This window comes from Camelus dromedarius, chromosome 12, assembly GCF_036321535.1.
Source record: "Camelus dromedarius isolate mCamDro1 chromosome 12, mCamDro1.pat, whole genome shotgun sequence".
Taxonomy (NCBI): domain Eukaryota; kingdom Metazoa; phylum Chordata; class Mammalia; order Artiodactyla; family Camelidae; genus Camelus; species Camelus dromedarius.
In genome coordinates, this window is record NC_087447.1 from 3,750,151 (window position 1) to 3,765,609 (window position 15,459).

General features: G+C 60.5%; 1 protein-coding gene across 2 annotated transcripts; it reads right to left on the minus strand.

Annotated features, from left to right (window-relative positions):
• Positions 1-2,601: 2,601 nt before the first annotated feature.
• On the minus strand, positions 2,602-15,129 carry CCND1 (cyclin D1). Of its 2 annotated transcripts, XR_010383289.1 has the most exons (6): positions 14,688-15,129; positions 12,909-13,124; positions 12,214-12,373; positions 8,375-8,523; positions 4,847-5,895; positions 2,602-3,567 (listed from the first exon to the last, which is right to left on the minus strand). XR_010383289.1 is itself a non-coding variant. In XM_031448069.2 (5 exons), exons 1-5 carry the CDS (start codon positions 14,883-14,885, stop codon positions 5,731-5,733), a joined length of 888 nt encoding a protein of 295 aa, XP_031303929.2. In that variant the 5' UTR covers positions 14,886-15,129; the 3' UTR covers positions 2,602-5,730. The 2 variants fall into 2 exon arrangements, 1 of the variants encoding a protein (XP_031303929.2); XM_031448069.2 differs by having other exon boundaries at positions 2,602-5,895.
• Between the last annotated feature and the right edge of the window lie 330 nt (positions 15,130-15,459).

Sequence of the window (15,459 nt, forward strand, 5' to 3'; positions counted from 1 at the left end):
CAGGCCAGCCCAGCGTGCAGGACACACGCCCTGCATAGCCGCCCCCCCCGGGAGCCCATCCTGCAGTGCCAATGGCTGGGATTGGCCTCGTGGTGGGATGGCTGTCCCCCACCACATGCAGAGCCAGCCGCGGCTTCCAGGAGGGACAGGCTGGGGGGGTGGTCGCCCACCTCTGCAAGCGTGCCACTGCCTCTCATCTGTGGACCTGGCAGGGAACTGACTGGCCTTAGCTCCCACGCTGTGTCCTGGGGCCTACTGGGCCTTGTCAGACAATGAGATGCTGCCTGGCCCCCGGGGAGCCTCCCAGTCCCAGATTCCTCACAGCCGAGGGCCCGCCCCCTGCACTCGGGTCAGGCAGGGCCTGGCCTCTGCGACTCACAAAGCCTGGAGTTCCTCCGCACAGCTCCACTCCTGAGCACCCACTGTGCGCAGGCTGGGAGTGGGGGCGGGGAGGGGTGGAGAGCGGGTGGGGGGAGTTGGAGGCTGGCAGAGAAGGATCAGTGAGACTGGCTGTCTTCAAGGGCTTATGAAACACGTGTGATGGTTCCGGGACCACCCGAATCCACCTGTCTGGGGCCAGGGTAGGGACTGCCTGTAGAAGACCTCACTGAGCCTGAGGGAGAGCAGAGGGGGAGGGACTTCAGGCACCGCACTGGAGGTTGGAAGTGGTCTGGGGTGAGGCTGGGGGAGACAGGCCAGATCCCAGGACCCTGGATGGAGCTGGAGGGAGCTAAAAGCCCCAGGAGGGTCTGGCAGAGGCTGCCTGGGAGGCAGGAAGACCCCGGTGAACCAGCGGGCCCAAGAGGGAACAGGCGTTCAGGCTCCCGGGAGTGGGCAGTGGAGGGTGCTGCTGGAAGCTTTTGTCTCAGAGGTCCCTCAAAAGCCAGCTTTTATGTTTGCCGTATGCATGGGGCAGTCCCGTCCCCCCCCCCCCGCCACCAGGGGACAAGGCCTTGGCTGCCACCCCACAAGGGGACACAGCTGCCCAAGGTAATGTCTGTGGTCTGAGAGGTCAGTGCCCACGGCATAACCAAGAGGCGCCCACTGACCCCTCCTCATGGGGGCTTCACAGGTGGAGAGATGGCCCTGGGGGACTTGGGACCCTCCTCACTCAGCCCAAACCCTCTGTGTACTTACGGCCACGCATCTTATCCCATCCTGGCTTCCTCCCTCTGCACCCCCTGCCCTGCCACCCCTCGTCCCCTCTGCACCCTCACTCCCTCTTCCTTCCCACTGTCTGACCCCCCAGCCTACAAATAGGTCTTCCATCTGAAACATCAGAAACCGTAAAACAGCCCCACGGGCCTGGCCTCCTGTGTGTAGAGCGGGCGGCTCTCCTGCCTCCTCTGCCTGGATTCTTGCTTGAATTTAATACAACCAGAATATTACTCCTGCTCCTCCTGAAACTGCTCCTCAGGGTACCCCGAGGCCACCGCTTGGGCCCTACTACATGCATGTGGTCTGGGGAGACAGACCATCGATGTCACCGGACACCCCCAGTTCTCCCCATGATGACACAGATGGTGTGTCCCTGGGACTGCACCGCCGCAATGCTGCAGTCATCGGGGACCTGGCCTTCAGGGCGCCTCCTGCGGCTCCGACTGTCCCTGGTCTCCTGCTGTATGGGACTCCTTTCTGAGCACCCCGCAGGCTCCAGGGTAGGGTCCTGGCCTCACATCCCATCTGCCCTGCCTGAGGCTGGCGCCCTGACCTCGTGGGTTCCCCCCGGACAGGTGGCACTTCCTAAAGGCTGGAGTGAACTGACCTGACAAGGAGGGACATCCTTGGCATGTGACCTGGCCCGCCTCCTGGCTCCCGCCTCCTGGCTCCCGAGCTCTCGCTGAATTCTCAGCGAGGGCTGGAGGGTGCATCAGGGAACCCCAGGCCCTGGGAAGAGGCCTCAGCCCCACAGAGCTGGAACCAAGGTTCACTCTCTGCTCCCCACCGCCACCCGGAGTTGGAAATGTGGCAGATGTCCAGAGGTGGGCGTCACAGGTGTCCACTCAGCCTCCCAGGTTGCTGGGTCCATGTGAAAGGCCACTGGACCACGCCCCGACACTTGAGTTGCTCTCCCTGAGCTTGGGGCACCTCAGGGCCATGATTGCACCAGAAGAGAGTTAACGAATGTAGACTTTATTTTCCTATCTGCAGGTAACCTGGGAGGGTGATCTGGCCAGACGTGGTCTGGTCACCAGGCAATGGTGTGGTCACATTATGGAGGCCAGAAGCCGTTGTCTGAGATGGTCGGGGCTGCCTGCACATGCCTCCCCAGTATCTTCTCAGTGGCCTCCCTCCTGGGGATCCACAGGGCCCTCCCACCACGTACCCAGCCGGGAGGGCATCTTATGCTCCTGGTCACCTGGGGACAGCTGGCTATGTCCAGAGACATCTTTGGTTGTCATCTAGTGGGTGGAGGCCAGAGAGGCAGCTAAACACCCCACAGTGCACAGGACAGCCCCTGATGGTGGATGACCTGGCCCTAGATGTCAGCGATGCCAAGGAGGGGCCCCAGCCTGTCCACCACCCCCACCCAAGGAACTGGCAGCTTGGGGCCTCCAGCCCCGACTCCCTGCCCACCCCAGAAACAGGCAGGCACTGCACTGGGGTTTTACCAATTTTATTTCTAGGCTTTTCACGTTTGTCTTGTTTCCTGCTGGAAACGTGCTGGTTACATGTCTGTGCTGGGAAACACCGTGGTGTGCGACGAAAAACACACAGACCCGAAGCACCTGCCTGCCGGGACCCTCAGACTCGCCGGTCACGGGACAGACTCCCTGCGCTCCCGGACCCCCCACCGGCCTTTGAGCACATACATGTCCACCCCCCACCACGGACAGACGGTCCCTCAGAGACCCCCGTTTGGTTCAGACAGAGATGCCGCAGGCAGAATGGTTGAGGTAAGCGGAAGCCGTGTTCCCGCAGGCGCGGGTAGGGCGGGCGGGCCTGCCCATGGCCTTGGCGCTCACGGGCTGGCAGACCAGCCGGTGCAACTCCTTTTGGTTCGGCAGCGTGCTAGGCGGCTCTTGGGGGCACAGCTCTGTGAGCTGGCTCCGTGGAGATCTGTAGTCTTTTTAAATTAGCATTTTGCTGTAATGAACAGAACAAGACAGAGAACACTAGTCCGTGATAACAGACTCAACACACCCCGAACAGTAACACCCCGAACAGTAACACATCGCAGAAGCTATTCCAATCACCCCAGGGACTGAGTCCTCAAGCACAGCACCACGGTGGCACGTGAAGGCGCACTTGTTACAATAATAATAATAATGATGATGATGCAACTTTTCATAGCTATACGCACAGGACGACACAGGTGTCAAAACCACTATGATGGGACATCCGAGGTCAGACGGAGAGTCCAGCGTAACAGGCACAGGGCAAAGGAAAGGTCACAGCCTGTCTTCCGAGACGCCCGGGGTCCCCAGCGGGGGGACCCACCACGCCCCTTCTTGGGATCGCGTCCGCATGTCTGTTTGCCGAAGCGGGAGGCCGTGGGTCAGCCGGAGCCTGGCCGCCTGGCCTGCACATGGCTAAGTGAAGCATGAGGTACTGTGAAACAGGGACCTTTTTGGAATAGAGCAGTAATCACATTAAGTCAAAACTGATCACATAAAACAAAAAAACAAAAACAAAACCTACCAAAAAAAGGCCTCTGTCATACATTTTTCTATGAGAAAATCAAAACGAGAACATGGTAGTTATCCGACATTGTAAAACAAACAAACCAAAAAAAACAAAAACAAAAACAAAAACAAAAAACCGATCCTCCAATAGCAGCAAAACAATGTGAAAGAGACACAAAAGCGACATGAATCTGTTTCCAAACCGGTCTGGGAAGTCATCGGTAGCAGCGAATAAGAAAACAAAGACAGCGGAGCTGCAGCCTGTCCCAAGCGTGGTCCCACCCGCCTCCCTCCCCACACTCCTCCCTCACCTCCTCTCTCCCTCCAGACGCCCCCTACATAATAATTACGAAAAGGTACATAGCCAAGATGTGCAAATCGTCTGTCGGTTGCTGTATTTTCCTTTGAAAGGAGGGGACGGGGGCAAGAATGCATTGGAACTGAACTTGTTTCAAGCATCCTAATGGTCCTTGGGACTCCGACGCCCTCGGACTGCGTCACTCCGGGAACGAAAACATGCCAGATCAGCCGAATCAATGTCTGTTTTTTTTTCCCTTGGGACTTAATTTTTTTTTCCTCTCCTATAAAAGGACCTAACTTTTATAAACTGTACTACACCTGCAACATCTAAGGCAGAAAGTGTGTGTGTGTGTGTGTGTATGTGTGTGTAAATCAAGGGGGAGACTGCATTACTTTATAAAATCATACTGGCCTTACGAACATCCTCTGCAATAAATATTCTTTTTAGCCTTAACTATAAATTATATATTTTAGTGTTTAAAACCCTTCCATTGTAAAACATCTAAAGATAACCCTGAAACTGTTGGCTCTCTAGGTAAACCTTTAAGGCCCCTACTTTCAAACACCAGTTGGCACCAAAGGATTCCTAAAACTTCAACTGCTCTACAGAAAAGGAAAGGAACACACCATCCTGGCAATGTAAGAATGCACATTTTCTTCTTGACCGGAACCTAGCCTTCCAAAACATCCCCCTTTCGCTCACACCATAGTGACATGCACTTGCCCTGTAATCCTGTCTGCACACAAGCACTGGAATATTCCCAAACCATTCCATTAAGAAACTGCTCCGCCCCCCCACCCCCCGCCCCCCTCCACACACGTCAGCAGAGATCGCCTAGAACTACGGGATTGAAAGTGCTTTGAAACGGAACGGTTTTGGAATATTGAGAAGGAAAAAAAAAAAAAGCTGTGGCTTTCACCTGGACGTGAGCAGGCTGCAGGTCTGTTGGGTGAAAAACCAGCATTTCATAAACAGGTAACTACAAAAATAGGAAGATTATAAAAATAGAATATATTAGGTCACTATCGCGGTTTCTCTCTGCGGTAGCGGACGCTGGGAGTCGGAGGTGGCTTTCCGTCCCTGCTACGCTGGCCGGCGCCCGACAAACCGCTCAGGTGGTCGGTCCACAGGAAGAAAGAGGATTAGCCCTCGAGGATGCTGAACTCTACGCTACGCCAGCCGAGAGGTTACATCAACCATGGGCAAGGGGAAGGTTACACGCCTACCTACGAAATAAAATAAACACGCACAAATGACTTATAAAGTGACTACATGCATAAAAGCAAGATACAGGATGCCTAGAACCGCTTTAAAGCTGTGCTCTGAGGAGAAGCACACAGGTACATTTCTCTATCTAAAACCCTCTTCTACTTTAAAAACGGGCTGTGGACTTTTTTTCTATTTTTTTTAAACCGTTTTTATGCTTTTTTTGTTTGTTTCTTTTAAACACATAAAGAATCAAACCTACTCCTCCCCTGTAGACTTGCTCCTTGTGTTAATAATGCCTATCCTTACAACAGAGACACGAACACATTAATATAAAAACTAGTTGATTATGGGGTATAAAATCCTCTATTTTTGTAGCACAACCCCCCTCCTGCCAGCTCAGGGTTACGCAAATACTATTTTTTTCTCTCCTTTTTTTTCTTTAAAGACCGGCTTTCGGGTACTTTTTTTTTTTCTTCTGCTTAAGTCAGAGACGGAAGGGAGAAAGAGGAAAGAGAAAACCAGCAGTGAGGGGCAGGCCGCTCTCCCTCAGGTCGTGGCCAGGACTGAGCGGCTCTGTCCCCGGAGTGAGCACCCTCAAATGTTCACGTCCCGCACGTCGGTGGGCGTGCAGGCCAGGTCGACCTCCTCCTCTTCCTCCTCCTCCTCTGCGGCCTTGGGGTCCAGGTTCTGCTGCTGGGCCTGGCGCAGGCTGGACTCCAGGAGGGCTTCGATCTGCTCCTGGCACGCACGGAGGCAGTCCTGGCGAGATGGGGGTCCTCAGAAGGGGGCCTGCAGTGAGGGGTCCCTCCCTGATGCTACCCTAAAACACCGCCTCCCCCAGACCCAGGGAAGGAAGACATGGAAGCTGTGGCCCAGGCTCCAGGACTGACAGTGTGGGCCCATTTGGCCACCAGCTGTCCCCCGAGGGGCCCCCACATCAACCAGGCAGTGGTGAACCCACTCAGGATGGAAGGTCTCCCGAGGACGCAGCTGCTCGCTGCCCGCCTGCCTTGCCTGCCCCGAGTCCCTAGCAGGGCCCAGGCCCCTCGCTGGAATTCCTCCTCAGGGCTCTGCTCTCCAGCTCCAGGTTCCCACCAGCCCCACCGCTGCCCCCAGCCAATTCAGCACCATCTGATCCAGGGCAGGGAGGCCCTCTGAGCCCTGCTTTTCGGACTTAACCTCTGCCACATCAGCCCTCGTGGTGAACCCAGCCGGCCGTGATGAATGGCCGTCAAAAGCGTTTGGCCGTGCATGACCGAGAATGAATGCTGGGTGGCCCCGGGGGGGACCCGGACCCTTTATTCCCCATCCTCTCCTGCTCAGGCCCGCGTCCTGGGAGATGCACTGGCCTTGCACATCTCCCACCCGCTGCAGACTTCTCCCCAAGGCGACCACCCTGCACTTTCAATGGGGAGGCGGAACCACGGAGTCCAGGGGGCTCTCCTGGTCTCACTGGGGGCCGATCTCCCAGCAGCTCGAAGGCGCCTCTTGCAGCCCAGGCAGCCTCGGCTCCCAGGTCTGAATGGGGAGGCCGCCCCAACCGCCGGAAGGCCACCCTCTACTCTACTACACCTCAACTCTAGAACCAGGTAAAGTCTCCTGTGCAGCGTGGGAAACAGACCCACGCCTTTCTCACAGGCATGGGGATCAGCCGCAGGCCCCCACGGGGAAGGGGCTGCTAACTTCCACCTAGCCAGGGCTGGAAACAGGTGGCCCCTAAGAGGTGGAGCCAGGCAGGAGGGCTTCTGAATCCCTGGGGATCTCCTACGTGTACAGGGCTCTGTGCCTTCCAGGTGGGGGGGGGGGGCTTTCCTCTCCACTCTCTGGAAATCCATCATGGCAAATAAGGAAGGCAGGGAAGGTGCAAATGGTCCTTCAGAAGAGGAAAGTGAGGCCCAGGAGGTCTGGTGTGGAACCCAAGACTCCTGATGGGCACCCCAGGCTCTGATCCAAACCCCCACGGCAGCCTCAGGGGAGATGGCTTACTTGCCCCTGGAACTCAGGGGGCTGCGGGGTGGAGCTGAGAGCAGAGAAGGGCAGGAAGGGCCAGCTTATACTTGGGCTCCCTGGCCACGACCTGGGGCCTCCAATGCCTAGGGTTTCCTGCGTCTGAGCTCAGTTGCATCTGTGCTCCAGGCTAATGAATTTTAGCCTCAACCGACTTCTCCTCCACCCATCAGCCGTGAGGCACTTTTGTTTCAGATCTAATTAAAACAATATTCAAATGAGGGTTCACAAGACGATGTCCTACAACTGTCTGTGGACAGCACACTGTTGGTGGCGTTTCCAGGAGGCTGACCTCCGGCAAGGATGCACCATCCCTCAGGTGGCCACAGAGGCCGAGAGGGGAGGCGTCCCGCCTCCAGGAGCTGCCTGCGTCTGTGGACAAGGACGCTTCTGCCTCCGGGGGGGACACACAGGCGGCAGCCAGGTGCCGTCGGCAGAGGACAGGCAGGCCTCCACCTGGCACCTACCTTTCCTTCCTCGAGCCTTCTGGACACTCGAGGGGGGACTACCAGGAGGCGGCCTGAGCCAGAGCTGACCTGGACTGGGGCCAAGGCGGTCACTCGCTCCCACCCTGCACACCAGCGGGGTCGCTGCTGACCTGTCTCCCCCTCACCCCCGAAACCTCGCTGGTCTAATTCGGTAAATGCCGCGAACCCTTGTAATTCTTATTTAAATTCTTTAAGAAAAAAAGACTTGGGAATAAGACAATGGCATTTTTAAGAAGAAAGATACAACCGACTGTGGCTTTAACTGCCGCGGCCCCTCAAAGGGCCGTAAAGACGAGCCGCCTGAGCTGGGCCGGCTGCGGGCTGCAGACCTCGCGGGGCCCTTGTAACGCGCCCACTTACTGGGCATCCACGTTGTCGCCGGACAACGTGAGACCGTGCCCCGCCCCGCCCACCGTTAGGGCGTAGGTCATTGACCCAGACTGCCTTGTGGCCCCTCTTCCTGGAGGGCTCCCCCTGGGAGGGGTTCATGCTCCTGGGAGCCCTGGGGACACCCAGAGTCTGTGAGGACCCGCCCGCCCCCAGACAGCCTGGGCGGAGCCGTGGCCGGGTCTCTGCCTCTGCATGCAAGTGGCTGCCTGTCCCCACGTGGCCCTGGCCCCTGCCGTTTCCCTCCAGCCACCTGCAGCTTCCCAGCCCGCCAACCCCAGGGCACTAGATGCTTCCAGTACCCAGAGCTGGCAGGTCCCCCCCCCCCCCAGGCCAGTGCGAGAGCAGTCACTTACCGGGTCACACCTGATCACTTTGGAAAGGAACCGCGTGAGGCGGTGGTAAGACAGGAAGCTGCTGGAGCCTCCCAGGTGCAGGCCTTGCACCGCGGCAACCACACTCCCAGCAGCCACCATGGAGGGCGGGTTGGAAATGAACTTCACGTCTACAGCAGAGGGAGAGAGGCAGAGGGGTTGTGAGTGGGATGCTGCGGGATCCCAGTGATCTGGGAACCCCTGAGCCCCTGGTCTGCAAACAGCCGATTTCGAGGGGGCCGTCAGGAAGTGGGCGAGGCTCCCCACACCCCAGCCTCAGTTGGTCATCATCCTGGGCACCAGCGAGGGCAGAAGCCAGGCTCGGACGAGAGCTTGTGATGCTCAATTAAAAACAGCAGACGAGCGAACGAGAAACAGCCGTGGGAAGATACAATGGGCGGCGGCCTCCGGGTGGGTGGGGGGTGTCCTTCCCTTCCTCCCTCTAGCCCAAGAGTTCTTACAAAAATAAAAGCCTGGAGAAAAAAGGGGAGGAGAACTCAGAAGGAAGCAGGAGTCCCCTCTACAGCACTGACCCCAAGTCCCTGCAGAGCCAGGTCATAGGGACTTAGCCTACAGGCCTCACCCCAGGGCAAAGCTACTCCCCAGACCCCTCGGGCGCACCGGGGTGGCCCCTCGCTGCAGCGAGCTGCGCGCCCCCACTTTACCTGCCTCCAGGGAGGCCGTAAGGGTGTAGTGATACCCCATTACTTTCGTCCACCCCCGTCAGCACCTCTTCAACTGCAGTGAAACCCTCCACCTCCAGCGGGGGCCCTGGTTCCCTGGGTGGCGCCAGGCCAGGGCCACCTCCTGGCAGTTCCCTGACATGGGAACGTTTTGCCTCCTGCGGGAAGCCTGTGGCCCCTCCACACCCGTTATGGAGATGGGGAAGCCATAAGGACACTGAAGTGGCCACACAGCGCCCATGGGCTGCCTTTCTCTTGCTCCCAGTGAGGAAGCAGCATCTGAACCAGGGGACCTGTTGGCCTGGAGCCCTACCCCATAAGGGCCAAGCGTGGCACCTGGCATCTGTCAGCCCCCATCACCTCCTCCTGCGCCACTGAGCACCCAGAAAAGGGGCCAGTGAGGTGAATGGGAGGTGATCAGGCACAGAGTGGGTGGGGCCCCCTCGGGCTGAGATGTCATCCCGGAATCAACAGCCTGGGCCTTGTTAAAGGGGGCGGGTGCCATTGGTGGGGCTGAAGAAGAAAGGCAGCCACCCCGATGGGGTGGAAAAGCAGCTGCTGGGCGCTCCGACTGCTTAAAAGGAAGCTCTTCCCAAGGCCACCTCTCCCCTTCAGATGAGAGCCACGAATGGGAGCTCTCCATCGAGGCCAACCAGGCCTGCACAGAAATGGCCAGAGCACAGGTTCTGACCTGTTGCACCTCCAGACCCCAGTCTAACTGGGGCGGAGCGGCAGGAGCGGGCTGTGTGCCCACGCGCCTTGGGGGGCTCGTCTGCTTACACCAGGCGCGTGTAGATTTCAACGCCAAAGCTCCAGCAGGGGTTCCTACTCGCTGCCCCGCTGCTCAGCCCAGTGGGCCACAGTCAGAGCGGGCATCGGAGCCGCGTGGCTTTGCTGCCCACACTCAGACCCACTCATTAAGCTTGGTCCATGCCAGCTTCAAAAAGCACTGTTAATTCTTCGCCTCGCCCGCTGCAACAGGAGGCTCTACTGCGGGTACACGTACGCACGCGTGCTAAAAGAGCAAAACCCAGCCAAGTGTGTGGGTGACATGCCCCCCGCCGCCCCGTGCACATTCGTGAACCCAGGTCTGCAGGGTGCACAGAGTGGGGAAGCAGAGCCTGCCCCCGACAGCCCCTTTAAAAGGGACCCTTGCCATGTGGAGGGCAAAATATCTCCCAGGACTTTTGCTCACGCCTCCACTTCACAAAACCGGTTTGTTTCTAGGCTGTAATATGTCACTCTCATCCTGAGGCCCCGTGGTGACTAAGGACACAGCTGCATGTCAGCTGCGTTCAAACGGTGCAGGACCAGGACCTGGGGGGCGGGTGCTGCTCCCCTCCCCTGATCTGCCTGTCCCCCGATGGGGCCCCACTCTGGAGTAAATGCATGCGAAAAGCTGGGGTTGCCCCCAGCCATCCCTCCACCTTCACCCCAGGTGTGCCCAGGTGTCGATTCCTCGGGCCGCAGCCCCAGGCCAGGAGTGCTTGCTGGGCCCAGGCTTAGCTGCTGGAGCTGGCACCAAGCACATTAACAGCCTCTGCACCAGGCTTCTGAGCTGCCAGCACCCCATGAAGGCTACACAACCCGCTCCCCAGGGGCCCTGGGAGACGGGGAGCTCCGGGCCGCCCTGGGGGGAGGCTGTGCAAGAACTGTTCCTCGCATTATCTACAGGAAACTTCGCTGTTTCTCTGCACAGCTTTCAGCTCCATAAAAGGCTGCCTGGAAGTCTCCGGAGGCCTCTCTTCTCGGAGGCGTCCCAGCCAGAGAATGCCTCCCTGCCCGCTTGCTGGGCTGGCCCCTGGAGGCCGAAGGGACGTGGGTGAGAGGCTCCCCACCCCCGCCCAAGGGCCTGTGCTGCGGGGCAGGAAAGCCTGGGGAGAGGGCGCCCTGAGCCCTCAGACCCAAAGAGGCCAAAGAAGTTTTTGGTCTCTTGTCTGCCCCTCCCCCAAAATGGCTCACTTGGAGGGACCCAGAGAAGGGGTTCGTGCCTTGAGCAGCAGAAGAGGGTAGAGGGGCCAGCAGAATCTTCCCAAGACTTCTGACCCATAAGTACCAGCCCCCCAGAGCTCTCGCGTATTAGGAAGGCACAACAAGATGTCAGGCTGGGGGGGTCTGTCCCTTCTGGGGAGGAGGTAGATGTCAACCCCCCTCTTTGGTGCTGTGGGGCCCTCAGGTCGCCCAGAGTGAGCCCCAAACAGATTTGACAGCTGAGGCCTGACCAGGGTGGCGGTGGCCCACAGCAGGGCTGGCGGGATGGGGGCATGGGCCCTCTGGTCAGGGTCTCCAGGTGTCCTGGGCCTGGCTCATTGGATCAGAGGGGAGGACGAGGTTGCAGGGGGGTCAGAGGCAGGGCTGGCAGAAGCAGGAAGCAACACTGTGGTCTGCGCTGGGTTCTGAAGACTGGTTGCCTGGGGGGCTGGGGACAGGGCAGAGCCAGGGAGGGGCCCCCAGGGACAGTCCAGAGCAGTGCCCGGGAAGGGAGGGAGGAACCCCTGCCGCCAACCACAGCAGCCCCAGCCCGGGCCCCTCTGGAGCCACTCCCAGGGCAGTGAGCGGAGCGGGCCTGCGGCGCCCCTGGCGGGGCCTCAGGCGGCCCAGCGCCTCTGTTGGCCGCCCCCGCACAAGGGCCGCTGCCGGCCGCCCAGAGCACGTGGTGCAGGCCCTGCCGGAGGCGCTCCCCACCCCTGTAGGCGCCCCTGGCAGGTGGCCCAGCCCGGGAGAGGCCAGGAGGGGGCCCCCGCAGCTCAGGCTCCTTGAGGACATGGGAAGGACTTGGTGGGGGCAGGAGGCAGGCTGACCGGCCAAGGTAAACGCCTTTCAGCATGGAGTGACCCCCGCCTGGTGTAGGGAGCAGAAGCCACAACATGGCTGGACACAGGCAGGCCACTGGCCACCCCTATCCCCATGGTGGCAGTGGCCAGGCTCAGCTGCCCCGCCCTAGGAGACAACACCCTCCCGCCCTCCCCGGAGCCCCAACGAACAGCCCAGATCTCTGCTACCCAGAAAGGGACAGAGGAGCACTTTTGAGAGTGGGAGGCGCCAGGGGCCAGCTCCTCAGATGGGGAAACCGAGGCAGAGGGCCAGAAGCTGCTTCCGGGGCGCAGGGGCGCGCGGGAGGCGGGGCCAGCACCCTACCTGTGGCACAAAGGGCGACGAAGGTCTGCGCGTGTTTGCGGATGATCTGTTTGTTCTCCTCAGCCACCGGCATTTTGGAGAGGAAGTGCTCGATGAAGTCGTGCGGGGTCATGGCCGCCAGGTTCCACTTGAGTTTGTTCACCAGGAGCAACTCCATTTGCTGCGGAAATCGGGGGCCAAGCATAAAGAGGCGCACGCAGGCGCAGCTCGCAGACGACCCCAGTGGGACCGGGTTGGGGGAGAAGGGACAGGGGTGTTGAGGGTCCTGGAAGTGGCGGCCAACGCGCGATCCCACATCAAAACTGAGAGGGTGCCGCTTAGTCTCCCGCTCTGAATTAAGCCGATCCTTCGCCAGTGGAGACCACAAGACCGCCCACACCTGGAACGCGAGGGCTGGTAATTCGTGCGGGCCCCGCGCGGCCGCCGCTAGAGGGCGCGCGCCGCCTACTTTTCGCGGCGCTAGGGGCGTAGAGGTGGTGGGAGTCGGAAAGAAAGTGTGAGGTGAGGCAGCGGGGATGGGGGACGGCGGGGGTCCTGCCCGCTCCTCGAGAGGGGCCCCACCAGTGTGGCCGCCCTCCCTGGGGCCATAAGGTCTGTCGGCGGCCCGCCGGGCCTCCTTGCTCTCTGCACCTCCCCCACTCCCGGGGTCCTGCGACTAACGGGGCGTCCGGGGGCGGTGGGGGTCCCGGGGTTACCAGCAGCTCGTCGGGCCGGATGGAGTTGTCAGTGTAGATGCACAACTTCTCGGCCGTCAGGGGGATGGTCTCCTTCATCTTCGAGGCCACGAACATGCAGGTGGCCCCCAGCAGCTGCAGGCGGCTCTTTTTCACGGGCTCCAGCGACAGGAAGCGGTCCAGGTAGTTCATGGCCAGCGGGAAGACCTCCTCCTCGCACTTCTGCTCCTCGCAGACCTGCCGGGGCACCGGGGGCCGTGACCGCCGCCGCCGCCGGGAGTGCCGAGCCCCCTCTGCGGAGACCTCGCGCCCCCCACCCGGATCCCGCCAGGGCTGCGGGTCCCCGAGCGCGTGGAGAATCGGGAAAGGGGGCTGGCAGGAGCTTCTGCTGATGCGACCCCTCCGAGAGCCCCCAATACCCACCCACCCCGAAACTGAAAGGGAAAGTCCCCGCGAGGCTGGCACAGTGGGGGCGGGAGCCGGCACGGCTGGGCGGCGTGCCGCGCGAGGGCTGCGGACCCTGGAGACCCCGGCCCGCGTGGGTGCTTCGAGACCCGCCAGGCCTGGGGTCGGCACCAAATGGGGTGCACGGCCACGGGGCGGGCCGCGGGGCTGGGCGCCGCGCTCACAGAGCCTGCGAGACACAAAGGTGGCGTCCCAGGCCGCCGCGCCGCATTTCCCCAGACGTCATCTTTTCAAAAAATATTTAAAAATATAAAAAAATTAACTAGGTACATAAAAAACCCCTGAAAATGACCCTCAGGCGGCCCTTTACCCAGCCTGGGGGTCAGGAGCTCGTTAAGGGCTCAGGGGAGAGCCCCAGGAAATCAAACTCGGGGGCCCCCCTTCCCCCTGGGCGCGGGCGCCGTTTCCCTCTCGCAAGGGCACCACGCCGCACTTTCAAAAATTATTTTAAAATACTTGCGGTGCCCCCAGGATCCCACTGAAGACCTGAAAAAGTGCCCCGGGTCCCCGACTCGCTCTAGACAGGTTCCCCAAGCTGAGACCCTGCAGATGAGGGTCAATCCCCAGCGTCTTGGGGGCCACGCGACCTTGCAGCCCGGCGTGCTGTCCGGCCCAAGCTGGCCGTGCGGGGCGCCCCGGGACTCACTGCTTGAACAAAGGGGCCCCCTTTCCCGAGCGGGGTCCCCCAAAACTGCCTGAGCTCTATCCCCGCGCCCCTCCCGCCGGTTCCCGGTGGCCGCGCGGCCCCTCGCGGCGGCCCCAAGCGCCTCGCCGGCCGCTCCCCGCCCCCACCCTGCCCCCAATTATTAATAAACACTTTTGCTTTGCAATAAAAGAACAAAGATGGCGCATAATACTGGCACGAGCGGCCCTTGCATACGTGTCCATGGATATTAATTTAAAAATCAAATCTATGCCCCCTCCCCCTGGAGCTGGCGGCTCAGCGGCCGCGCGGCCGGGAGAGGAGGCGCAGCGGGCTCGGGCGCAGGCGGGGGCTGCGCGGTGGCGGTCCAGGCGGGGGCCACAAAGGGCGCTCAGCCTGCCGGCCTGCACCCTGAAACCAGTTGGGGTGCTCCTGGCAATGGCTTTCCCCGGAGGTATCCCTCCTCGACCGCCCCCCCCCCAAGGGAATGTCTAATGACCCCACCCCCACCCCCTCCTCGTTCAAAAAATACCCGCAATATCTATATATTTTGGTATTACGATTCCCAGCAACACTCCTGCAAACTTCAAAGTTGGGGTGGGAGAGAAGGGAGGGAGATGAGTGGCAAAGAAATGTGGGTTTGCGCAACAAGTCGCAGCAAAGTGTTAACAGAGCCGCCCGAAGCCCCGCACCTCCAGCATCCAGGTGGCCACGATCTTCCGCATGGACGGCAGGATCTCCTTCTGCACACACTTGAAGTAGGACACGGAGGGCGCACAGGTCTCCTCCGCCTTGAGCATGGCCCGCAGCACCCGGTCGTTGAGGAGGTTGGCATCGGGGTACGCCCGGCGGATGGTCTCCACTTCGCAGCACAGGAGCTGGTGTGCCATGGCTGGGGCTCTGCGAGGCGACCTGGGGCGGCGTGGGTCCGGGGCTGGGTCCGCGCTCGGCTCTAGCTCCTGCTGCCCCGCGCTCCCTCGAGCTCTTCTGCCCCTCGCCGGAGCGCGCGGACGCTGCTGCTCGCTGCTACTGCGCCGACAGCCCTCTGGAGGCTCTAGGACTTTGCAACTTCCAACAAAACTCCCCTGTAGTCCGTGTGACGTTACTGTTGTTAAGCAGAGATCAAAGCGGGGCAGAGAATGGGAGCGGGAAGGGGGGGGCGGGCGCAGGGGGAGGGGGCGCGGGCGCCGAGCGCCGGGGAGCGGCGAGGGGCAGAGCCCAAAAGCCATCCCGGAGGCGCCGCGCAGAGCAGGCGCGGATTTGCCCCCGAAGCCCGGTTTTCATAGAAATGCAAATCGCCCCGAGGCTGCCTTTCTCCCCGCCGGCGAAGAGGGGTGCAGGGGGGCCTGTGCTCCCCGAGTGGGTCTCTCAGGATTTGGGGGGTTGGGTGAAGGTGGCTGTGCAGAGGGGGACAGCTAGGAGGGCGGGCAGGCCACACGCAGCCAGGGGAGACCGCCTGGAGGG

What these genes read in the sequence shown, in the direction of transcription:
- CCND1 (XM_031448069.2), bottom strand. Translation starts at nt 14,885, where the DNA reads ATGGCACACCAGCTCCTGTGCTGCGAAGTGGAGACCATCCGCCGGGCG. An exon ending in TGGCCACCTGGATGCTGGAG is followed by an intron (nt 13,125 to 14,687) that starts GTGCGGGGCTTC and finishes GTGCCCCGGCAG; the next exon opens with GTCTGCGAGGAGCAGAAGTG. An exon ending in CGTCGCCCTTTGTGCCACAG is followed by an intron (nt 8,524 to 12,213) that starts GTAGGGTGCTGG and finishes CCTCTGCTGTAG; the next exon opens with ACGTGAAGTTCATTTCCAAC.